The 26,500-nt window shown below is 36.4% G+C and overlaps 1 protein-coding gene across 2 annotated transcripts in view; it reads right to left on the reverse strand.

Annotated features, from left to right (window-relative positions):
• Nucleotides 1–26,500, reverse strand: part of ADAMTS17 (ADAM metallopeptidase with thrombospondin type 1 motif 17) — a 3,302,852-nt gene that overhangs the window by 1,574,959 nt on the left and 1,701,393 nt on the right. For both annotated transcript variants that reach the window (XM_044078403.1, XM_044078402.1), the window contains exon 10: nt 15,535–15,685. In XM_044078403.1, coding sequence (XP_043934338.1) covers nt 15,535–15,685 — 151 coding nt within the window. The remainder of the gene's footprint in view (nt 1–15,534; nt 15,686–26,500) is intronic.

The raw sequence follows: 26,500 nt of genomic DNA on the forward strand, positions 1-26,500 counted from the left end.
GTAAACCTATATATATATATATATATATATATATATATATATATATATATATATATATATTCACTTTATAATCTCGAAATACTGAAATATTGAATTTCAGTATCTCAAGAATATAAAGCCAAAAAATCAAAAATCCAAAACTTAAAAACTACAAACAAAACACTACACCACACAAACACAAATACACTTACCTGCCAACACTACAAAAAAAAACAAACCAACACACATAAACACAAATACAACAAAACTAACACACACACAAACAGTCTTGCTAAAAGCAAGGGGTAAGCCCCTCTGCACCCCCTCCATATCAGGGGCTGTGCCCCGCCCACACCCCCCTACTTATATATACTAATTACAAGGTCACACCAAACACACAAACACATAAAACTCACCATTACACACACTCACACACACTAAAATCCCTACCCAATACCCTCACAAAAAACACCACTTACCTCATACCCCAGCTAAATCCACAAACCGTGCCGCACGTCACGTACGTGAACACATAATGGCAAATGCAACATTTCTGCTATTGAGAAACTATTGACTGGATTTATTGTGGAATAAAAGATTTTAGAGGGATTGTCTTCGTTTCTGGTGCTGTTTACTTTGGTTACTTCTATTCACTATTATGCAGTTTCACGTAACTGCACTTTCAACTTTATAGTCTCGAAATACTGAAATTCGACATTTCAGTATTTCGAGATTATAAAGTGTAACTATATATATATATATATATATATATATATATATATATATATATATATAGATATAAAAGAGTCTAACATAGTCGATGGACTTTTTGGCCAACACTTGTTCTGATGATTCTTTTTAGTCCACAGGACAGCTGGTCAATGTTGACATTGAAAGATTGCATTAATGGTGCAGATGGGAAAACATGCTCTTTCCCAACTAATGTGAGATCTTGTAGTTGTTATATTGAAGGAGCATGCTGGTACAGGGGGCTTTCCCTCCCAGTACAAAATGTTTCTTTTCTTAGAGTTTTATGGTCCTGGTTTATTGTGTTGGCAATTTGTGTTTGAATTATGTCTATTATTTATTTATATTATTTTTAGTAAACATCTATCGTGTGCATTGAGTATTTTACACCAATCCATATAAAGGGACAAGTAAAGTACAGCTAAAGTTTCAGGTCTGGACTGCTTAATGGATCTATTCATCATTCTCTTTATTCTCATCATTCTCTTTAGCACAAACAGTGTCCCTTCACACTATCAAATCAACAATAACCTAATTTCCCATGAAGTGGTAAGGGTCCTTTGATCACAAGTTGACCGGAACCTTAACTTCGACCACCATGTGTCTACTGTTGTAAGGGAGACCTTCTATGTAGCACATTTCATTAGTAAAGGCATTGCCTCAAGAGCAAAAGAGGTTATACCCCCTCGATACTCTGCATTAATCCGGCCCGTAATTGAATATAACAACCTGTTTGACATGTACTGTACAAAGCAACTTGAGGGACCTCAAAGGTTTCTAACAAACAAGATAAAGGTGCTCCTGCATGTATCTTACACAGACCAACTAAAGTCTCTGTCACTATACTGTGTGTCATATAGACTTCTTACAGAAGACTTATGCCTGGCTTACAGAGCAATTCAAGACCCAAACCTAATGAACCTGTTGCATATCATTACATCATACGGGAATTGGACTACCCATTCCAGGGACCTAAATATGGTCTGCGACTTAAATAAGTCATGTTGGAGGGACAGATTTATCTCACAGTGACTGCCGAGACTTTGGAACAGGCTACCAATTCATGTGAAACAGAGCACCTCTATGACACTGTTCAATAGGAATCTGGACAAGTGGAATACACACTGTAAATTCTTACCAGGGATAGTGCCCATAACCCACCTAGATATGGGCAGTCATCACTAAATGCAATCTTGGGTATTGACTAGCATTGTCATGGTATTACATTGGGATGAAACAGCTAGGCTTAAAATGACCTCCTGGTCGATAGCCTAGTAATTATTTGGGGTCCTATGATCGTCCACTACTGGTAGGTGTCTGAACATCCCTCCCGGCCACCTCTCAGACAAGATTTGCCCTTTCCAGTTACTCCACCTCTCAGGAAAGTTTAAACCATGAGTAGACATTAACAGACCAAGAAAATACAGACTTATATCTAACTACTATTAGGTAAGCCAGTACAGCGAGTGTCTCCCACACATAGATGGTCTTATGTTGCTTTTAAACAGTACATTAAATGCATAATTTCTGTTATATCTTGAAATAGGTTGCTCTCTCTTCAGTTGAGCAGCTGTTCCCCACAACTATATTCCCTGGTCACCCTCGAGACATACACTGCATTTCAGTTTATTTCTCTCTAAAACTGAGCATCAAAATAGCAAGGAGCAATCCTGTAACTGATACAAACAACCAAAAGATTAAAAAATATTTAACATTAGACTTTGATTACAATGTTGCTGAATAATAGTTTTTGAATTACCATAGCTCAGGACCTGATTCTTTTCTCCGGGGACTAGCCCCACTCCAGTCAACTGCATATAACCCCCCCCCCCCCTCAGCAGTCCTCTAAAACACAAGCAATCCCAGTTTCTTCCCCCAGCCTACAAGCATATAATCTACCTGCAACATCTGCAATAAGATATCGGACCTTCATGCATGGACTGAATTCCATCAACCCCACATCTTAGTTATCACTGAAACGTGATTAAGAACTGAAATTAAAGATGAAAAAATCAGTCCTTCTCATTATACCATCATTACGAAAGACTGCATAGGAAAATAAGCTGGAGGCAAGACCATCATTTTTCAAGCCACCTTACAAATGCATAACCATCTCCCAACTATTCCACAATACAGCAATGGAGAAATACCAATAGCCAAACTACACCTAAACAATCAGGAATCCATAATCCTTTCAGCTGCCTACATCCCCCTCCCAACAATTCCAAAACTACTAAAAACTTATTTAGCTCTTTATCATCTACTTTCAGGCAAGAAACCATGCTGCTCAGTGACCTTAACATAGATTGGACCTCTAGCAAACTTAACTCTACTCCCTATAATATTAATTTCTGTCATTTCACTCAGCTGATCCAACAACCAACCTGATTTGACAAAGTATCAAAAATAACATCCATACTAGACTACATAATCTCAACCAACAGCATGAAAAAATTAAACTAGCCAGTACCCTCCCGGAATCTCTCAGTGATCATCACCCAACCTACATCAATAGAGAATACCACAAGCCCCCCAAACACCTATACTTCAGTTTTGTGAGAAACTTAAATCTGGATTTATCAAAATTAATGACTCACTTACACAATGTAGCTGGGAATATCTCAAATATCCTCCTTTAGATGAAGCTATCACTTCAATAACTCTTTCTTAACCCTACTAAACCAACAAGCCCACTAAGACATTACAGACTGAAGATAAATTCTGCCCCATGGCTAACTCATCAAATTAAACACATCATGAGAGACAGAGACAACGCCTGGAAACAGTGGCACAAAACAATGATCCAATCCTACCTAGATACACATCAGTGCCTCAGAAACTGTCAGGAAGCAAAGGAGAGTGGTATTGTTGAAACTGAATTCATCTTCAAGTCTTGGTGAGTGCCTTCACAAGGTGGACAACACTAATATGTAGACTGTATATATAGCATGGACAGAAGTAGGTCAAAAATTAAAAAAGATAACTGGGTGCACAAGACTCAGCATAAAAGAGTGCCCAATGCTGGTAGGCACACTGGTGCCAGGACTCAAAAAAATGACAGTGTAAAATCCTCAAAATACAGAAACATTCCTACAATGAAGCCATGCCAGGCCCAGGGGGAGGATGGCCTCTCTGTTGTAGAAGGAAGTAATGGTCCACAAAAATCACAAAAACTGATAGGCCAAAGGAGAGCCATAAAGACAACAGAGTGGACTGCTGAGGATAAGGAAAAAATTATGTTTTATTACCATTATGCAAAAAGCCCAGAATTTCCAGACACAAGATATACAAAAAGATTAAGAGAGAAACTAGAGGAAAGAAAAATACTTCCACAAGAAAAACTGTCACAAACCTCAAATAAAAAATTGTGTTCATTAATACAACAGATTTGTGAAAAGCATTATATAGGCTAAGAAACTTCCATCTGTTTTGGAAAAAAAAGCATCTGAGGAAGTGCAAAAATATAAACAACAAAACCTAGAGATTTTTTAAAAGTATAAAAAAGAAATATGGACATGGGAAAGAAAGAGATATTTGATAAGGTCCAATATTTATGCAAAGTGGAAAGCCAAATTAATCAATACAAAAAAGGCAGCTCCAAAGATATTTGAAGAAAAATACTGGCAAAGGCATCCAGATATGGAAATTTTCACAATAAAAAAATATCACAAAGAGGGAATGTAGAAAAGAAGTAGAAGTTAAATAAAAAATAGAAGTTGAAGTTATGGAAGGCCTGCGAACTGAAGGATTTGGTGTAGAAGATCTAACACAGGTTACATCACAGCATAATGGAACAAGTCCCCAAACTAAGGAGAAACAGGAAGATCAGGAGACATCTGAAGAAGAAATATGAACATGGGAAAGAAAAAGAGATTTAATATGGTGTAATATTTAGGCAAAGGAGAAAGCAAAACTAATCAATACAAAAAGAGCAGCACCAAAGATATTTGAAGAGAAATACAGACAAAGGAATCCAGACATGGAAAACTTTACAATACAAAAAATAAGAAGACAAAGAGGAAAAGTCGAAAAGAAGATCAGTAATGGAGAAGTTAAACAGAAACTAAGGTTATGGTGTGCCTGCAAAGGGAAGGATTCAGTGTAGAAAATCTAACTCAGAAAGCACCACAACAGGATAGAGCAATGGACATCTAAATTAAGGAGAAACCAATGGACTGGGAAGTAACTGGTCAGTTCCCATATGAAAATATTTTGGATCCTTACACAGGAAATCAATATAAATGTTCACTTGAAGCTGGACAGCAAGGAAAGGAACAGGAAACTGTGGCAACTCTGATGCAGTCAATGTTGAGGAGTGTTAGGCCAATGAGTTCCAATATGACACAGCAATCGATAACACTGGATGAAACTGAAGAGAATGTGCCACAGGAAGATGTTATAGAACTTTCTATAGAATGCCTTCTGGAAATGGAGAACAAAAAAATGTGCCCTCAGTTTAGAAGAAAATGAGCAAAGAGGAGAGTTGCTTGATTTAATAGAGATACAGTGGATATAAAAAGTTTAAACACTCCTGTTAAAATGCCAGTTTTTTGTGATATAAAAAATGAGACCACAATAAATCATTTCAAAACTTTTCCCACCTTTAATGTGACCTATAGCCTGTACAATTCAATTGAAAAACAAACAAATCTGTTAGGGGAAAAAATATAAAAAATAAAAAACATACAATACACTGGTCGCGTAAGTGTGCACACCCTTAAACTAATATTTTGTTGTGTGTGCACACCCTTAAACTATTAATTTGTTGAAGCACCTTTTGATTTAATTACAGCATTCAGTCTTCTTGGGTAGGAGTCTATCAGCATGGCACATCTTGACTTGGCAATCTTCCTTGCAAAAGCACTCCAAATCTGTCAGATTGCAAGGGCATCTCTTGTGCACAGCCCTATTCAGGTCACCCGACATATTTTCTATTGGATTCAGGTCTTGACTCTGGCTGGGCCATTCCAAAACTTTAATTTTCTTCTGGTGAAGTCATTCTTTTGTAGATTTGGATGTATACTTGGGGTCACTGTCATGTTGAAAGGTGAAATTCCTCTTCATCTTCAGCTTTCTAGCAGACACCTGCAAGTTTTGGGCCAAAAGTGACTGGTATTTGGAACTGTTCATAATTCCCTCCACCTTGACTAAAGCCCCAGTTCCAGCTGAAGAGAACCAACCCCAAAGTTTGATACTGCCACCACCATGCTTCACTGTGGGGATGGTGTTCTTTTGGTGATGCAAAGTGTTGTTTTTGTGCCAAACGTACCTTTTGGAATTGTGGCCAAAATGTTCAACCTTGGTCGCATCAGACCATAACACATTTTCCCACATGCTGTTGGGAGGCTTGATGTATTGTTTTGCACATTTTAGCTGGGCCTGGATGTTTTTCTGTGTAAGAAAAGGCTTCGATCTTGCAACCCTACCCCGTAGCACAGACATATGGAGACTACGGGAAATTGTTGTCACATGGAGTACACAACCAGTACTTGCCAGAAATTCCTGCAGCTCCTTCAGTGTTGCTATAGGTCTCTTGGCAGCCTCTCTGACCAGTTTTCATTTTGTCTTTTCATCAATTTTGGAGGGATGTCCAGTTCTTTGCAATGTCACTGTTGTCCCATATTTTCGATTTTTGATGACTCTTTTCACTGTGTTCCATGGTATATCCAATGCTATGGAAAAATTTTTGTACCCTTCTCCTGACTGATACCTTTTAACAATGAGATCCCTTTGATGCTTTGTAAGCTCTCTGTGAACCGTGGCTTTTGCTGTAGCAGGCAACTGAGTAAATGTCAGGAAAATCCTACTAGGACAGCTGAACTTTATTTTGGGTTGAGCAAAGACTCTTTAATTGATGTCAGGTATGTACACAAGAAGACGGAATGTTGTAATTAAATAAAAAGGTGCTTCAACAAAATATTAGTTTAAGAGTGTGCACACACAACAAAAGTATTAGTTTAAGGGTGTGCACACTTATGCAACCAGCACATTGTACATTTTTTATTTTTTATATTTTTTCCCCTAACAGATTTGTAAACATATTTCTCAATGTGGTATAACACACAGTTTTAAATTTATGGTTATACAAAAAAATTTTTCTAACAGAGGGGGTGAAATAGAGAACCTGACCTGAGGCTTATGAAGCCAGATGGATGTTGAGGCTAAAGGCCGATACAGGCCACGGTTTAAATGAAAAAATATCTTTAAATCCTTTTTTAAAATCCAGATCTTTGTATAGATGAACAATGTTTTTTTATATATATATATATATATATATATATATATATATATATACACACACACATATATATTAAATAACCAACAACTTGCGAGACTAAGAAGATAAGCTATAATAAAATAACTTAAAACACCCTGACCATGAGAAACGAACCTCAAACTATAAAACAAAAAAATAAAACACGTAGGATGAATTAGTGTTTTAGAGCTTTCATCTTTTATTGACGGATAAGACTTTTTCAGAAACAAATACATAAATGCAGTGTAATCAGTTGTACACACTTGATATTCTGTAAGTCAAAAAAATACTAACCTGTCATAAAGAGATAGAATGTCAAAGGGGCAATCATAAGACTCAGCAATAAAATAACCCAACCCATAAAAAAATGCTGTGATTACCAAGAGATGTCAGCATTAAAAGGTACATTATCTGTGACTTAATTAACTAATCAAATTAAATTAAATCAAATAAATAAATAAATAAATAAATAAAGGACAATCATAATTTAAGATATTCAGAAATAACAGTATAGGGGAATCACTGAAACCAAAGTAAGCACTAGGGCTGAAATCCAATATTTAAACTGCCAAAGCAACCCAGGAAATCTCTAGAAGTCCACAATGCAGTGTGTCATTCATCTAGCAAGACCCCTGTTCCTCTAGAGTAGTCTTGCAACCAAACAAAACAAAACCACTCTGTTTTTAACGTAGCCAACGCAGTGCAAATTTAATATTAATATGTTCATTGCAACCAGGGGCTGAGTTAGCTCCCAGCAGGAGCTGCCATTTAAGTTCCTTCATTTCCAGCAGCACATTGCAGTCACCAAAAAATAAATCCAGCTTTTCCAATACCAAGAATTGAAACCCAGAGAAATTCATGCATTTGCTGCTGTGGTTTCCTAGTGCATTAGTGCTATCCTTTTTGCGGATAGCTGCCAGGTGTTCCTTAGATCTGTCAGAAAGTTTTCTGCTAGTTTTACCTATGTAGAACTAGTTACATCTTTTGCATATACCACCCACTCCGTGTGGCAGCACATATGCTGCATAAAAATAACTTTGTAGTTGCAATGTGGGAAGGTGTAAGAGCTGCAGCTTAAAATGTGTTGGCAAATTACACAGTGGCCACAAGTAAACATGCTTGGGGGTCCTTGTGTTAGATCCTCGTTTCCTATTAGAAAAAGCAAAGTCCCTGATTTCAAATTAAAATTTAAATTATTGTCCTTTATTTATTTATTTAATTTAATTTAATTTGATTAGTTAATTAAGTCACAATGATAATGTACCTTTTAATGCTGACATCTCTTGGTAATCTCAACATTTTTTATGGGTTGGGTTATTTTATTGCTGAGTCTTATGACTGGCCCTTTGACATTCTATCTCTTTATGACAGGTTAGTATTTTTTGAATTACAGTATATCAAGTGTGTACAACTGATAACACTGCATTTATGTATTTTTTTCTGAAAAAGTCTTATCCGTCAATAAAAGATGAAAGCGCTAAAACACTTGTTCATCCTATGTGTTTTATTTTTTTATTTTTTTTTTATAGTTCAAGGTTCATTTCCCATGGTCAAGGTGTGTTAAGTTATTTTATTTTTATATATATCTACATACATATATATATACATATATACATATATATATATATATATATATATATATATATATATATATATATAAATATAAATATATATAGTTTTTATATATATTGTTCTTATATGTATTGGTTTTTCATATATATATATATATATATATATATATATATATATATCAGATTTTTACTAGAATCTTATTGTTTGTCTTTTTTGTATAACATTTTTATATGTTTATTCTTCTTCTTCTTTCGGCTTTTCCCAGTTAGGGGTCGCCACAGCGGATCACCTGTCCGCTCATGACTGGCAGTGGAGTTTTATGGCGTCGAGTTGCCAGCCCAGTATATGCATATACAGATAGAGAGATGTATTTGTTTATGTATTTAACATGGTTCAGGGTTTTAGTCTTTTAACATATAAGGATTTAACATATATAGAATAAGCATTGCTATGTGATTGGTTGAATTTGATTGCACCCTCTATTTAAACTATAATCAGCTGTTTGTTTACTATGTCTTCAGAAGCAGTAGTTATACTGCGAAAGCCCTCACATTAAAGAATTTTTGTAATTATTTGTGTTTCGTACCAGATTATACAGTTTTTCACCTCTACATCGCTTTGACTCAGCTATATATATTTATGTAGTTTTTAAGTAACATTTCATGCCATTCAATGACTACTTAAAACACAAACAGTGCAAATGCCACAGAACACACTTTCAAAGTGCTTTTTGCTGCTGCTTCATTTTGGAATGGCTAAACTGCCCTCTTTTGTGAAGCCTGAATTGTACTACTTTGGGTCGTCCCCCATCCCCCTTCACACCTAACTTCCCGAGCTGGTAAAGTGCTAGGGGTAATTTGAGCTGTTACTTGCTGTGATTGACAGCTCACAGCAGGAGACTTGACTCATGTACTGTTTTCTTGTTCTAGTCTTTACTTTCTGTATGGGTAGGGGAAGGACCAGGGAGCTGTGACATCACAGCATGGGTGGGATTTTAGGGCAGTCGTGGTGATGTCAGTTTGGGAAGGGAATTGGCCAGAAACCTACCTGTATTCAGTGGCCTTGATGACATCAGTGAACTGGAGACTGCAGCAAGCTTTTCCAGGGAGGGATAAAAGTTTTCTGAAAGTGAAACTACTACAGTACAGTAAGGTACTGTTCTAGTGGACAGAAACAGTCAATTTAAAATATTTTAACTGCTGTACTGTTGTTTATTCATAGCAGGGACAGTAAATAGGGAGAAAAAGGACAGAGAAGTTGAGCATTTAATAACAGAATCCCATTGTTGTCCTTTAATAACAGATAAAATTCTACCACAAGAACACACGGTATAAGGGAATGGAAGGGGAGAAATCGAATACCATCTTGGAAATATCGAACAGAGAAAACTATAAAGCAATTAAGACAAGAAGTGTCACTGTTAGGAGACTATAGAAGAGGGAACAGATCAACAAAAATGCTGAGAAAGATAGACGTGATAAAAGCAATGCACAGTATTATAATGGATCAGGATTTATCATGCACCATCACAAAAAAAAATATCAGCACAGGCAGAAAAACTTAGAAGATACACAGATAAATATAAAGGAAAAGTACAAAACAAGCAATTTACTGATAACCCAAAAAGTTGTATAGAGAATTGGGAAATAAGGTAAAAAGAATTGAAAACTACCAAAAAAGAAGAAATAGATGCATTTTGAAGAAGTATTTATGAAGATCCTGTGGAATATAACAAACATGCTGAATGGACAGAAGAAGGAAAAGAAAGAATAAGAAGTTCAAAGGTACAGGATATGAAATCGGATGAAGTAACAGCCAGAAAGATTGAAACAAAGTTAAGAAAAGCCACCAATTGGAAAAACCCCAGGCCAGATGCAGTACCTAATTTCTGGTTAAAAGTATTAACATCTCTGCACAAAGATTTAGCCATGAGTAAGAACTATTTCTATGCATGCCCTGAACAGACACCAACCTGGCTAACAACAAGAAAAACAATGTTCCTACCTTAGAGTGAACCTGCAAGCTACCCTAAAAATTATAGCTCAATAACTTGCCTTCTAACCACATATAAACTATACACTGGAATTTATGCCGACAGAGTTTATAGCCATTTGGAAGAAAACTCAATTATGGCAATAGAACAAAAGGCAATAAAAGAATAACATATGGAACAAAGAAACATCTGTTGTTAAATAAAGTCATAGTGGAGAAATGTGAAAAGGGGAAGAATCTAAGTATGGCATGGAATGAATACAAAATGCATCTGACAGTATCCCACATTGATGGATAAAAAAGAGTGCTTAAAAATGTATAAGATGCATGGTATACTGATCAACTACATTACAGTGAACATGAAACAGTGGAAGACTACTTTGCAATTAAGCCATGATAAAGGAGAAATTATTATTCCAGGGATAAAAATACAAAGGGGGATATTCCAGTGTGACTCCCTGTCACCTCTGCTCTTCTGTCTTACCCTTAACCCATTAAGCTGTCTACGTAACAGATTAGGCCATGGCTATAATTTGGCTCCTAGAAAACAACAAAAGTATAAAGACTTCTCATCTTGTCTTTGTTGACAATTTAAAACTGTATAGCTCATTAGAAGAGGAACTGAAAGCACAACCTTTTCAGATGATATAAGAATGTAATTTGGTCTTGATAAATGTGTAAAAGCAACCTTTAAAGCAGGAAAGCTGCAGAAACAAGAAAACATCAGTTTGGGTCAAGAATATGATATAAAGGAACTTGAGCAAGAGGGAGTGTATAAATATTTGGGAAATGATGAAGGATCAACAATAAAACATGAACAAATGTGAGTAAAACTTAGGAATATTTTACAAGACTTAAATTAATTCTGCAAACAACATTGACATCTAAGAACAAAATTCAAGCTATAAACCAATTTGCTCTTCTGGGCCTAACTTGCCGTTTTGGAGTCAGTGACTGTCCCCAAAGGGTGTTTGATCGGTTGACAGGAAAACAAGAAGGATGCTTCATGCTCATCAAATGATCTATAAAAATCATACCAAGATTATATATTCCCCATTCTGAAGGAGGCATGGGCCTCCTTAAAACTGATTACATGTATTGATCTGCAATTGTGGGACTGCATACATATCTGCTGACCTCACAAGAACCAAATGTAGTGAAAGTTTTGAAACATGAGGAGAATAAATCTAAGACAACTTCCTGCTTAGTCTAGCAGAAGCATATCAGCATCAAGTGGGAATGGAAATTAAACCAGGAGTAGATAAAAAATCAGGCAGCAACTGAATGTGCCAAAAAAAAACAAAAGAAAGAATATAAGGTGAAGGATCAAATGAGAAGGCAAGAAATGTGGAAAATGCATAAGTATAGAAAACTCCTGGAAGAACCTCATGTTGATCAGGATCGAATACAGGAATGGTTAAGGACAGGTGAATTCAAACCAAAAGATGAAAGGTTAATATTGGCAGCCCAAGATAATAGCCTACATATATCTTGGTTTACAAAGTCCATTGAACATGTGGGAGAAATGGACAAATGTATGTTTTGTAAAACAGAATTGGAAATAGACACGCACCTTGTTGCTGGTTGTGACACAGTAATGGAAGAAGGACTGTATACTGAAAGGTATAATAATGTGGCAAGACTGTTGCACTGGAGATTGTGCAAACATTATGGTATCGAAGTGACTGAAAAACACTGGAAACATGAGCCACAAAGAATTATAGAAAATGATGAAGTCTACATCACATGGGATCACCCATTATTAAACAGTTCAAAAGATAGATGTGAGAAAACCAGATATAGTGCTGCATGAAAAGAAGACAAAAGTAGCATTGATCATTGAAATTACTACACCCAGTGACTATAGTGTCTTGGGTACAGAGAGACACAATGCCTTAAAGGGAGAGTGTCAAAGATACACCTTTCAGAACACTTTTTTTTTTTGCACCAATGCATAGTTTACCTATACATTTATCAACAGTATAGCACAACATAGCTGTCCTTTTATTGTGAAGAGATATACATGCATCAATAAGCTATTCCTTTACTACATCAGAAACCTGAGAATTTATATGATTAGTATTTAAAACTGAACTAAACTAACATTACAATGATGTACCACATCTTTAACAACATTCTTTGTCACTTTTATAGGATAACCTCTAACTATAATATCTGAGATAATGTGTCTATCTTCTTTAAAAACACATCATTGTCTGTGATCAGTCTAGAGGAATGTATAGTCTGAACAAAAACAATATCTGGCTTTAAATAAGCAGGGTGCATAACTGAGTAATATACTGCTATTGATGATCTGTATATTCACTTTAACCAACACAACAAATTATTACACAAGAAATCTTTGTATATATTTGGATTAAAAACAGTCAGTGCCAAAGATTAAAGCTATGAGCTATTAACAAACTGATCCCTGTCATCCAGAGTTTGATTCCTACTGCGCCCATTTGCCCAATATATGACTCAGGGCAGGTCAGTTAACCAGACAGTACTCTTGAGCAATTGAAAATGTGGGTTAGTCTCCTAAACAGTCTCTTGCACTGTATCCACGAACCTGCAAACTAATCATTTCTTGTAATGCCATGTAACGTATTAGATACGGTCAGCATAATACTGACATTTAGCAGACAATATCCATTCCTAGTTTGTTATCGAAAAACAGAACTCTAGAAAGGTGTTGTTTTAAACTGGTTAAAAACTGTACATTTCTACACCAGTATACAATCTGCAGTACTGCAATAATCTTCAAAAGATGAAGCAGTGTATTATGACTATTCAAATAAGTAACCATCTTCATGTGGTCTGCATTTTCTAATCAAGTTCTAATATGATTACTTTGTTGAGTAGACATAAGAAATTGCTTCAAGTGTTGAATAATTTGTTTTAGTATTAACTCAATTCTGCAGTAAATATTCAAAGTAAAAATACCAGTCCCTGTTAAATATCATCTTTGCGGGCATAGAGATAATAATATCACCACTACAACATTAATAACATATTTTTATAAGAGGGAAAATAAAGAGCCCCTTCTGTTTAAATGTAGGTAGCATTCCATTGTATGCGATAGCATATAAACTGTGTGCTTTATTTTTTTCATTATAGTGTACTTTAAATGTATACATTTTTAAAGTGACAACATACTCAGTCGCTCACTCAAGCATTTGCCTTGTGTTGCTGCCTGAACACGTGCTGTTTTTGGAAAAAAATTATTAGCAAAATTACATAAGAATTGGGAAGATTGTTTAACATCAAAACACAAAAAATGTCAATATAATAAAGACCTATAAATCAATTATACAGATAGCCCATTTTTCTAAATGTGATACTAGCCACCAGGTTGGTATTACTTGAACATATTAGACCTTCAAGACACAAAGAAGCGCTTAACATATGTTGGGTATTATTACTTCCTTACAATGAAATATTTCTACATAATATAAGGATAGATCAAAGTTTGGTGCAATCGGATGAAACAGTCCATTGCAGGACTGTGTCCCATTCCCACCTCGTGTCTATTACTGGGCAGGACATATTCTAAATCACAAAACACAAACTACAAGCTCTAGCAGGTGAATAGCAAGTCAGAATAAAATACAATGAAAGCAAAAAAAAAATAAAAAATGGCTCCAATAAACACAGACTGAATCCTTTGGTTAGGTAGCTTTAACAAAAAATATAAATAAACGACAAGTTCACAAGATGATTCATCAGGTCAGAACAGAAACATTCACCATTAATTCAATTTATAAAGTTAAAAGTCACATGTCCAGTGACATCATATTCACAATTAAAGGTACAGCATAACTTATATTTCTGTTGGATTAATTTTAAACTGGTTTTAAGTTTACTGCTTCATTTAAGTCTGGTAGCGCATGAGCATGCGACTCAAAAGCTTTCAGTTTCAATTACTGTGTCACCTCCTCTCTCAGATGGAAAAAATACCTTAACACTCATAAAAACAATATGATACCCTTTTCTTTCAGAATTAATATGTTTAAACAGAGCATTTGTTAAAACTTGACACCTTATATCTGACAAAAGGTTACAAATTATATCCTTTAATGTACAGTTAGCTATGCCTTCACATAGAGCAAGACATACAATATCCTTGTGTTACAGGTTACAGTATCGTTAATCAGTATCTTTTTTTTTTTACTAACTAGATGCTCAAAACTATCTGCTGCTCCCTTTTTTATATACTTACAGAAGGAGCAGTTAAAACAAGGAAATGTACCTCTCATAGAATTAGCCACTGGTCATTTAAAATTACATTTCTGTTCCTTATGACATAATTTATTTTTCAAATCTAGTACTTTTCTTTATCCAAAATGTGTAATGTTCAAAGAATCATTTAATACTGTATTATTTAAATCTTGCAATAAGAACCAATTCATTTTAATGACTTCCTGTATACCTTTAGAATGAGTATTATCTGTATGCATGTCTCTGATATAGTTATTATCCATCCTAGTGCGTTCTCTTTTATTTCCTGTCTTTGAAGGCGGCTCGGTTTCTGCTATCTCATTTATTGATTATTAATTGATATTGTCTTTCAGCATCCTTATTATGATACCCTCTATGCAAAAAGTGTTCCGTAATTACAAATAACTTAATACTCTGAATCACCACGACCCTGAATTAGATAAAGCAGGTACTGAGAATGGGTAGATGGAAAGTAAAACATTACTTTAATAAGCAAACAATATAGATGATGCAGAGTACAAAGCCAAGACATTGACTGAGTTCACATTCTGCTCAATGAGTGAGTGTGCTGTATAATTAAGACCTATGTTTGAAGTAATCATTTTACTAGTTCAAAATGGTAAAAAATGTGTATTTTTTCAACAACTTGTTACTGCTTCGACATAACAAAAGCTTTAAGTGGTATGTATTATAAACGTTTCTTTCTCAAAATGCTTGCTTGATTTACTTTTATAAAGAGCAGTCCTGTAGTATAAAGTGACATTTACCTCCATATTTTTACAGAAAGTTGCATTAGTGCCAAACAGAATCTGGCACTGCTCATCAGCGGTATAATGCATGCCTGGCAGCTTGGCAGGAAGACGTACTGCATTGTGACTCCTGGGATCCATATGTAATAAGCATTCACTGATCTTTGACCTAAAAAACATTCAAGTTACAACCTGTAATGAGGATAACACATACAAGGTAACACAGAAATCCTGTCTGACTTTTCTTACAGAAATGATTATATAATTTATATTTGACTTTAGATCACAACACTTTCACTGACAAGATTGCACATTTAAACTGATATCTTACATTTTTAATTTGTTTTTATTTTCTTATTTTATTGTACTATACATATGCTGATATAAAAAAATGGGTAGTTGCTTAATGCAATAATGTTTCACAGTGTAGAGACCCTTAAATTTTCAAAGAGGATGGGTCAGCTCCATTTATGTTAAGATATTAACATTAAGCCATACTCACAGGACTTATTGTAATATTCATTTCTTAATATTCTAACATTTTAGAGCAAAATATGATGAAGAGCTGTTTTGGATGATGTTCTAGGTAAGTTCTAGCCCTACAGCAGTATTTTAAAGTATGACAATCCATTTTATGCAAATATGCAGAAATGGGAGCCTTAAGCCTCACTAACATATATCAGAACCATGAAAGTCAGCAATATGATATGCATGCAGGCAAGTTAAGTTCCTAAAACTGACTTTGGGTGGCATTACCTTGACATAAAAAAGTGACAAGTATGAAGAAAGATTTTTTGGCATGAATGACTAGTGCAATCCTTATCACAAGAGAGAGAAATTGAACAGTGAGGACTGTAAATCCTGTGCTTTCTATCAGATGTTATAAGTAACTTACCTTGTAATGTTGCAATATACTGTGCATGCAGTTACACACTGCAACAGTTTGCATTTCAATGAAGTGCCATGCACTCCATTCTGGAAGTAAAAACCTTTACATCTCACTAGTGAGTCTGGAAGCACAATGTAAAAAGAATCAATATGGATACATAAAAAGATTACAAAAAGCTATTTTAAATTATCACCAAGCAGTAAAACAGAAATGTGCTTTCATTTCTTACGGTTTCCTTCAATAATAAAATGTACAAAACAATGTAAAACAGACCTCTCACTTATCTGTTTAAGGAAATACACATCTTCCTGAGTACAGTTTTTTTACTTCCCAATTACACTGCAATGGGCATTTGAAATTCAGCAAGCAAACCTTGTCATTTCTCCCTGACTGCCATGTCGCTCCTCAAAGTGCCTCAGCCACTCATTAAACTCCAGTCATCGGAGTTGTAGCCATGCCTTACACCTACAACTTGGACCTGCTGGAGAGCCAGGTATGTATCCCAGAGACTACCCCTTCTCTGGTACAGGCTCCCCAACCATGTGAAGCAGAGTTCTTCCCTACACCAATTCAAGTGTAACTTGGACAACTGGATTGGGAACAGGAAATTCACCCCTGGTTTGGCACCTATGTCTCTAATGGACACAGGCAGCCTGTAAATGGTTCATCTCCCAGGTCCCTGTCTGGTAATGTTTCATCTCCTAAGCCCTTGTTTACACTTAGTAAGGGTACCAGAACTTATCAGAGATTTGGGATGCATGACTTGGCTTAAAAAAGCCCTAGTGGTCTTTAGTGTAGTAAACAACTATGAACCTATGACTTGCTGTACACCAACAGTTAGCTAATGTACCACAGCAGAGGGCAATTCATGCATTTATCCTGCCTTGATGTTGAGTCATAATATCCAACAGAGATGCAGCCTTGAGAAGTCTCCTTCCAGATGACTGATACTTCTGTAAAGGAGGAAGCAAAAATTTACATTAAGATGCACCTCGGTGAACAAATGGAGCAAAACTGTATTTATGAATAGTTAGTATATGAGAGTTCTAAAAGGAAACTGCTCAAGTGAAAATTTGTTACTGAGGAAACCAGTTTACTTACTTAGTTTTGGATTACCAATGCAAAACAAGATCATTTGCATCCCTGTAGGCCTGGCAGAGGTCATCATTTAGATGTTTGTAAGAGAGACAGAGTAAAGTGATCTGGAGTTTAGATGCTCTGTTTGGCTTAAGGAGCTTATACCCAAGACTATTTTGAAAAGGAAAACATTTTTTTTTTTAGCTGGGCAATATGCCTGTTTAGATATATGCCAAAGGAGATGCTCCATTTAGCCTGATAAGGCTGGAGTAGCGAGTAATTAGTTAGGTTAGGTAGAAGGATTTCCTAACATTAGCCAAAATTAGGAGTTCGTTGTCCATGAATGTGCTCAAGTCCCTAATGGTAGTGTCAGTTTTGAGGGGGAGGTGTAAATTATGAAGTAGGTGCCAGTGTGTTCTTGTTTTCCAAACAGATCGATATCATATTTCTTTGCACTGAGTTTTAGTCTGCTATCCTGATACCATGAGCTTTAGAGGTTAATTCTAATCCATGCGTCTTGTTGAATTTTAAGCTAAAAGTGTAGTTCCCTCTCCCTGTTTGCTGTTGTTACACTTGTTGGACTAGAAATCACCTAATGTAAGGGACATCAAGCCGCATATTCAAGTTCATTGTGATAGAATTGCACTTGTGAGATTTCTTTTGCTGTGTCTTTACATTAAGACAACTGGGGCTACTCATCTAGTAGCAGAAGGATTTTGCTTTGTTGATCTAAGTTGGGAAACACTAAAAAGGGTTCATAGTGTAGTTTTATTGACCAAACAGCTCTGAAGTCAGTTTAATGCATTACTGTAATAAATTCAGCATATTTGTGTAGCTCTGCGCTCATTTCCCCAGAGCTCAGCAAGCCTTGCCATCCTAGCTTGAGATCCAGAAGTGTTTTAGTTGCATGCAGTGCCATTCCTTCAAAAATAAGTTCTTTTTTAATAAACTGCACTTGAGTAACTTATATTAAGTAATCACTGCTGATACCTTGTGTTACCTATATGTTTTTCTGATTTTGAATTAAAATAATGTTTTTTGCTCTCACCATTGCTGTTGTCAGACTATTTGTCTTGAAATTGCCACTCTAGCCAGATGTTTAAGTTGTTATGTGGTTAACAGTGCCCTGCAAAGAAGTAAAGCAAATTTCCCTATAGTACTGTCCATAAAAATGTACCCTGTAAAACAATAATTTTACAACAAATACCTTGTGCACGGACAAGCTTAGAGCAGCTAGTCTGTCCACTGAGTGGTAATGCCATTACATTTAGAATTCGGTATTTTATAGCCAGCAAAGCTTTTAGCTTAGTCTGCCCTATTAAAACACCAGTAACAGCCTTCCATAACCCACCCAGTATATCACCCCCTTTAGCTCACCAATTAAAGGACAAGGCAGCATGGATATGCAATTTTCTAACCTCTCTGTAACCAGCCTGGTGGATATGCAAGCTTCTAGGAATCATTTCATTAAATATGACCATTCAGAAGTGTCTTTTTACTCCTAAAAGTTTCTTTCCTGTAGTACTCATCAGGTTTACCTTTGTTTATATATCATCCCCTCCTTTCCAAAGAATAAGGCTTTATTCAAAGACGAATAAGCAAAGTAGCCATGAAAATGGCTTTTTCTGACATGAGTATACAATCAAACATTATGAGTTTTTATAAACAGTGAGTGGGACCATTGGACAAGCTTCTGATAGGATGAAAGCCATGGCATGTAGTTGGTGGAGTTGGTTATACTCTATTTGAATGAGCTTCTGATATAATGAAAACCATGGCATGTAATTGGTGGAGTTGATTTTACCCTATTTAAATATTACAGATAAGTGAACAATTAGGTTATAAGTACCGCTATTTGAAATCCACCCCTGTCTTTGTAAGGGACCAGTTTTTAAATATATACAAGTGTTTTAACAACATATTTAAACAAAGAGTTAACAATGAGCAAGATAAAGCACTTTCACATGATGTGTTTACTCAAAACCATCTTTAATAAAGTACATCTAGTGATAAAATCAGATTATTTAGTAAGAATGGCCAATATAAACATTCTAATAATGGATGAATTATTAGGTAGAACAAACCTTGTTTCAAGACTGACATGCCTGCTTTTTTAACAGTTGTAATAATTTACAGAAGTAAAGTATAGTAAAAATTGTTAATGCTTTTGTTGTTAATTTAACATTATTGAGTGCTCATGCTAGCTATCTACTTTCATAGGGCATGCAGAGGCCCAATTTTACTAGTGTCCTGATTCTAGTATGATGACTTTATTGTTAGTGTGTTAGGAAAATCGCCGAGCATGATATGTGCTTTAAAAACATTCCAGACAGAAGTCGATTACCTAGAACAGTCTCAAAATGGCCTAATAAACATGACAAAAAATACAGCATAAAACAGATTTAATAGTAGCTTTTGTGATCAACTTTCCTTAAGTTCAAAAGGCTTTTAGTGGAACATGTGGTGTTTAGTCTTGGCTTTTTGAAAGCATTAAGTCAAAATTGCCAAGCAAGTTCTCGCATTTCCAAAAATAAAAAATTAGGTTATTCAATATTATTTTCTAATATTTTCATATTTTATAATTCCTTATTTTCCTAACATACTAGCTGGCACTTATGCCGCGGTGGTACGGCAGTAGCGTTAACTCACAGCAAGAGGTTCTCCCATTCGATTCTCGGCTGGGCTTGGGAGAGTGCCTTCTGTGTAGAGTCTTCATGTCCTCCCCATGGTTGGGTAGCGTTCGAAAGACATGGATGCATAAATGGGCGTGCATTCATTGAAGGTTGGGCATTGAGCTGGCACCTTGGCGTTTTGTAAAAATCTACTGCCAATCATTAGTGGACTAGAGTTCCGCTGTGGCGACCCCTTAATGAGAAAAGCCGAAAGACAAACAACAACTAGCTGGCACTTCAATCTTGAAACAAGGTTCATTCTACCTAATGATTCACTCATTATAAAAAATTTATATTGCCCACTCTTACTAAATAATCTGACTTTGCCTTTGTTAAAGATGAATTTTTACATACTGGTAACCCTTTGTTTAAATATGTTGTAACACTTGAATATATTTAAGAAACTGTTCACTCAGTGACACAGGGTTGGATACCAAATGACAGAACTTAGAACCTAATTGGTCACTTATCCGTAATATTTGAATAGAGTAAAACTAACTCCACCAGTTACATGTCATGGTTTCCATGCTATCAGAAGTTTATTCAGTTAGAGTACATCCAAATCCACCAACTACATGCCATGTCTTTTATCCTATCAGGAGCTTGTCCAATGGAACCACCCACCATCTAGTGTCTATAAAAACTCATGCTGTTTGACTGCAGTACTCATATGAGAAAAAGTAATTTTCATGGCTACAGCCCTTATCCATCTTTGAATAAAACCTTTTTCTTCTGAAATGAGGGATGATATACAATCAAAGGTAAACCTAATCATTTAATTTGGAGTACTACATGCATGAAACTTTCAGGAATAAGAGGACACTTCTGGATGGTCATATTTAATTATGTGATTCTTAGAAGCTTACAGTTTGTCATGACCCTTAACTCTTAAGGGACAGGTGGAATCATACCAGTCTGCTCATTCACCATATCTGGCAATTCTGGAGTTCATCCCGATGGATATGGGTATTTTGAGATAATGTAGAAATTGTCTCATGTTTTACTGACAACTATTTAATCATTAAAGTAACAGATACTGTACATGAGAGGTGTACTTACACTATGTCACTGGAAGCTGAACTCTCGCATAGAAGCATAAATCTGGTTGTCAAAACCATGCACACAATGCCTACCACACATAGCATACAACGAACAGACAGACCAACATATGCTGAAGCACTTAAATGCAGTCTTCCTAAAGAACAAAGACCTAGACTGCCCATTGGGAAGGCTATTCCTCAGTGAACACAATAATACTCTGCAAAAGCAACATCTAACACCACACATACAGTCACTAAATGGAAACATAAAAAACTAAGCCCTCAAGGCAAGCTGACACACTTACCAGGACTTCACTCATAGGGGACTCCATTGTAAGACATACTGATGCCCCTCTAACCAGGCTAACCAAAGAGAAGATAACAGTTGCCAGGATCCACAAAATTACACCACAGGTACAAGTATGATTCCATCATAGTCCATGTAGGTGCAAATGACCTGAGATGTACCTCCTTTGACTGTATGAAGACAGACATTATGGAGTTCATGGATTACCTGTCTCAGGCTGGTATGAGCTTAGCACTGAACAGCATATTATCTTCACCTAGGATGATGCCACAATATGAACAAATGATGGCTGACTTTAACAACAGGCTGAATTTCTGGTGTCATTTTAAGGAATCCAGTATTTGTAAGTATGTGAAGACATGGATAATGGACTACATTGCTTTGCCAAGGATGGTCTACACCTATCCCCTTTAAGCTTTCAAATACTGGCTAAAATGTTATTCACCCCCATACTACCTTTTTTAGGCAATGCCAAATTGACAAACTATCGATATAGCAAAATCAACTCAAATGAACCTTAAGATTTTTCTACTCAGTGCCAGGAGCCTCAAAAACAAACTACACTCCCTTCAAGCCTTCCTAACCATTGAGAACATAGACATATGTGTAAGTACTGAAACATAGTATAAAGCTGCACAGAGTACCCTGGCAGTGCAGGGTTTCAGTTCCTTTCCCATTTTTAGACCAGTAGCTGCACAGACAGGGGCTAAAGGTGGAGGTATCTTGATATACATAAATAACCAGCATGCCACTTGGCTAGTTAAGATGACACACTGGAGTTTATCCATGTGCAGATAACCACAGATAAAATCCCATACCACATCCTAACTAGCTATAAATCGCCATTCATGTCCCAAGAAACTCACAGTGTATACTTGGACCTACTGGAGACACTTGCCATCCAATCAAACACCCTTCTCATGCGGGACTTTAACTTCCCTTCTATAGACTGAGAATATTATCTTTCACAGTCTCAAATTTGAAGGCACAGAGATATCTGGACTTCGTAAATACAGCCACCTTTGACCAATTAGTTCACACACCCACCACAGGCTCCAAGATACTGGACCTTATACTCACAAATATGAGAGAACTCTGCAACCACCCCATGTCACGTTCTCCCTGGTAAAGTCCAAATATAATGCTGTTTCCTTCAAAAGCAAAATCAACTTGGTTACCCCAGTAAAAGTTAAAAACTATTCGATGGAAAACTACCTTTTATTAAGTTACAGTCAAAATTCAATCCCCCCCCAAACCCAGAGAACACAGCAGCTTATGCCAAATTGTTCACAGAAACTCTCTGCAACCATGTCAGTGGTTGCATAAAGGCTGCTATACCTATGAGAAGTAAGCCAATAACTAACCAAAAACAAAGCACCCTTGTGGCATCTCAGATTAAACAGGATACACAAGAAAAGAAAAACAATCATGGCAAAATTCAAGAAGCATAACTTCCATAAAGATAAGAACTTGCTCATCAAACTTAGTAGGCAAATAACAGGGCTAATTAGGTCAAAGAAAGCCAACTTCAAGATTAGGATAGCCTCACAGGCAAAAGAAAACCATAAGGCCTTCTTCAGCTATGTCAGAAATTTCAAGGGCAGCATACAACAGTGTGCTGAATTGATGGTTAATGGTGCAACATTCACTGAGTCTGGTGATGTAGTAAACTTGCTGGCTAACAAATTCAGTTCCACTTTTACCCCCAACTCACTCCCAGCCACCCCCTAAAAAATACCCTCAAACATAACCCTTCCAACTATATCAATACAGCATGTTTTGGCTGTGCTTGCTAAAGCCAAAAACACAGTTGCAATGGGCCCTGCTAACATCCCAGGATGCCTCCTGAATAGTCTAAAATATGACTTATCAGGCCACTGGAGTCACTATTTAACTATAGCCTCAAAACTGGCTTTGCGCCATGAGAATGGAGGACTGCAATGGTCATCCCCCTTCATAAGGAGGAGCCATCAACAAATCCAGGAAACTACAGACCCATTAGTTTTACTAGACTTCTTTGCAAAGCCATGGAAAGAATCATGGAAATTATCAACAAAGACATAGCAGACCTCCAAACACTGGATCCCTCCCAGCTTAACCTTGTCAAAGGAAGGTCATGCTAAATGAATCTATTTGCCTTCTGTGAAAAGGTAACTACGGCAATGGAATATGGTAAAATCATTGATCTGCCCAAGGAATTTGATACAATACCCCATGCAGGCATTCTTAATAAACTTATAGAACTAGACAAAAAAAAACCTTTATAACGTGCTAGATAGTCAACTGGCTCACAGACTGGACCCAGGAGGTTAAGACTGGTGGGAGACAGATATGTATCTCAGAGAATTCCTATTCTCGGGAATAGGCTCCCCATCCATGTGAAGCAAAGTCCATCCCTTACCTTTATTTAGTGTAACTTGGACCAGTAGAATAGAAATGGTAAATTCGCCCCTGGCTTGGTGTCTATGTCCCTGATAGACAGAGGTAATCAGTAATTCATATCCAAGCCAAAAAAATCACCCACAATAAAAATGTCTAAAATATAAAATATGGGGGTCACATTTAGGATACATGGCTAGGCTTATAACGGGCCTAGTGCCTGTTAGCCTAGTACACACCTATGAACTTATGTGTATGTTAATAAAGGTTAGGGAAGGTCTCAAGTACATGTATCTTCTAATTTAAAATTCTAGCTATAAGCAGTGCCACGTTACAGTGTACAACAGATTTTGTTAGGTTTGTATGTGTAAGAGACTGACTCCCTAAAAAGACATTGTAGGGGTACAGAATATCTTAACTAATATGCAGAAGTCCAGTGGGAGAGGTACAGATCAATCTTTGCAAAGCACGCAGGAGTGTCAACTATATTCTTCCAAGCTCACACATACTAGATCCCCCAGGAATGATTCCAGTCACTGATCCAATTTTTTTTTTATTTGTCACCTCCAGGGAAATTACACTGACTCCATTTGCTCCCAAGTGTATGCAAACCTCCCAACTCCCTAGGAGTGGCAAATGGACTATACCCTTTGACTCCTCTTCCCTCCCTTTCTGTCTCTTCCAGTATCAGGGTCACTAAGTGAACCTGGCTGCCTGTTTCAAACTAAGGATGCCATCGCTCTGTCCCACAGAGCCAAGTAATTTTTGAAGTCTGTTGTTTTCTTCTTGAACTGTTGAATCATTTGTGGTGAAAGGCAAGATTCATCATATGTTGAAAGCTCATTTATGTCTCTTTTTATACATTCTAAGCTGGAATTCTCTAAGTTTAGTAAGTTACACGTTCAAAATGATCAGATCATATGCATACTTGAGGTTAAGGGAACTGAGTATCCTGGAGCCATCTCCAATTCTACTATCTGTGAAACAGCTTGCCAACACTCTTTCCTTTCTCAGCTTGAGGAATGGTGCATCAGTCTGCCTGACCATAGAATCACCTATGACTAAAACATTATCTTATATGGCAGTGAGCTCTGGTAGCATTAAGGAAGTAGGCACACTGCTTGAGTGACCCTTGTCTAATATGACAATATGAGGTGGTATTTTTAATACCTTTATTAAAGTATCACTTAATACATAAGCAAATAAGTATTAATATAAAAGAAAACAAACTGTATTAACATGTTTTCCATTTACATACATTATACAGCACATATGTTCTTTTTTATAACTACCATCAGTTCAACAATTATGTAAATTGTTCAATTCCTGCATTCCTTTAAACCTCATTCCTCATTCTGCATATACTGTTCCCACAATTTCCATTTATTTCTATGTAATTTACTCTTTCCCTTTTATAAAGATCCCACATCCAGTTATTTTATCTGTATTACAAAAGTTAACACTTCGAATACAGTTAGTTTAAACTTGGATTTCCATTTTCTATTAATTGCTTTATTGGAAGCCACAAGAATTAAACTTAACAAGGCCTTACTATGTCTGGGCAAGTCAGTTACCTATGTCCCAGCTCAAAAGAATAATTTCCTTAGTTACAGCCATTTGCTCAAACAATATTTCTGACACTACTCTGTGGGGAATTTTTAAAACCTGCCAAGTGATTACACTCTCAAAATATATGTTCACAATTACCTGGGGTCACTCTTCCCCATCCTACCTCCCAAATTTGCCATCTATCTGAGGAAAAAATATTTTGAAGTCTGATAGGGGTATATAAATAACAATGCAATCCCTAAACCTTCTGACCTTTGTTGGATACTTCAGAGCTATACATATGCCATACCATTGCTTCCTTGTACTTTTCCCCAGTCTATCTTCCCAGTCTTTTCTAACGTTTTCTGATTGATTCTCATAGTTATTGTACAATTTGTTATATATCCTACTAATTATCCTTTTTTAACAGCAGCTTCTGTTATAGATTCAACTAAAAGCTCTACCAGAGCAGGCCTGTCACTTAGGATTTCTCTTTGCCTATACTCTGATATCATTCCCTGGTAGTGAAGGCATTGTCTAGCCTGCGGTCCAAATGTCTTCATGGCCTCATTCCGCTTTATTACTTTTCCCTCTATAGTTATTTGCTCCCAATACCTCCATCCCTTTGCCAGTTTTCTCAATTAAGTTCTATTCTCTACTTGCATATTTTCTGTATCCCTGTTTGCAGTCATCTCTGTCGGCAAAGTCTCCTTTCCCCAGTCTTGTGTGGGCTTAGTTTTCAGAGTACTTTCTGCTGCTTTATGCATATAACATTCTGTATGGCTGTTATTACTCTCCTTAAGGATCTGCATCCAAAATCCCAGTCTCTGCTTATTTCTTTGATATCCCCCCTGCTTCATCACCATCCATTTCCACTTTGAATTATAATCTCCTTTTTGTGTTATGTACAGGGGCCTTAACTGTGTAGCTTTAAATCAGGTAATCCTAAACTATCATTTTCTGTTGGAAGGATCACCTTATTCTACTTAATTCTTGTCCTCTTCCCCTCCAGATAAAATCCTTCCACTCTTTATTAATTATCATCCAAAACTTCTCTTCTGGTTGATAAAAA

This window comes from Protopterus annectens, chromosome 7.part0, assembly GCF_019279795.1.
Source record: "Protopterus annectens isolate FY-2018-M chromosome 7.part0, PAN1.0, whole genome shotgun sequence".
NCBI lineage: Eukaryota > Metazoa > Chordata > Ceratodontiformes > Protopteridae > Protopterus > Protopterus annectens.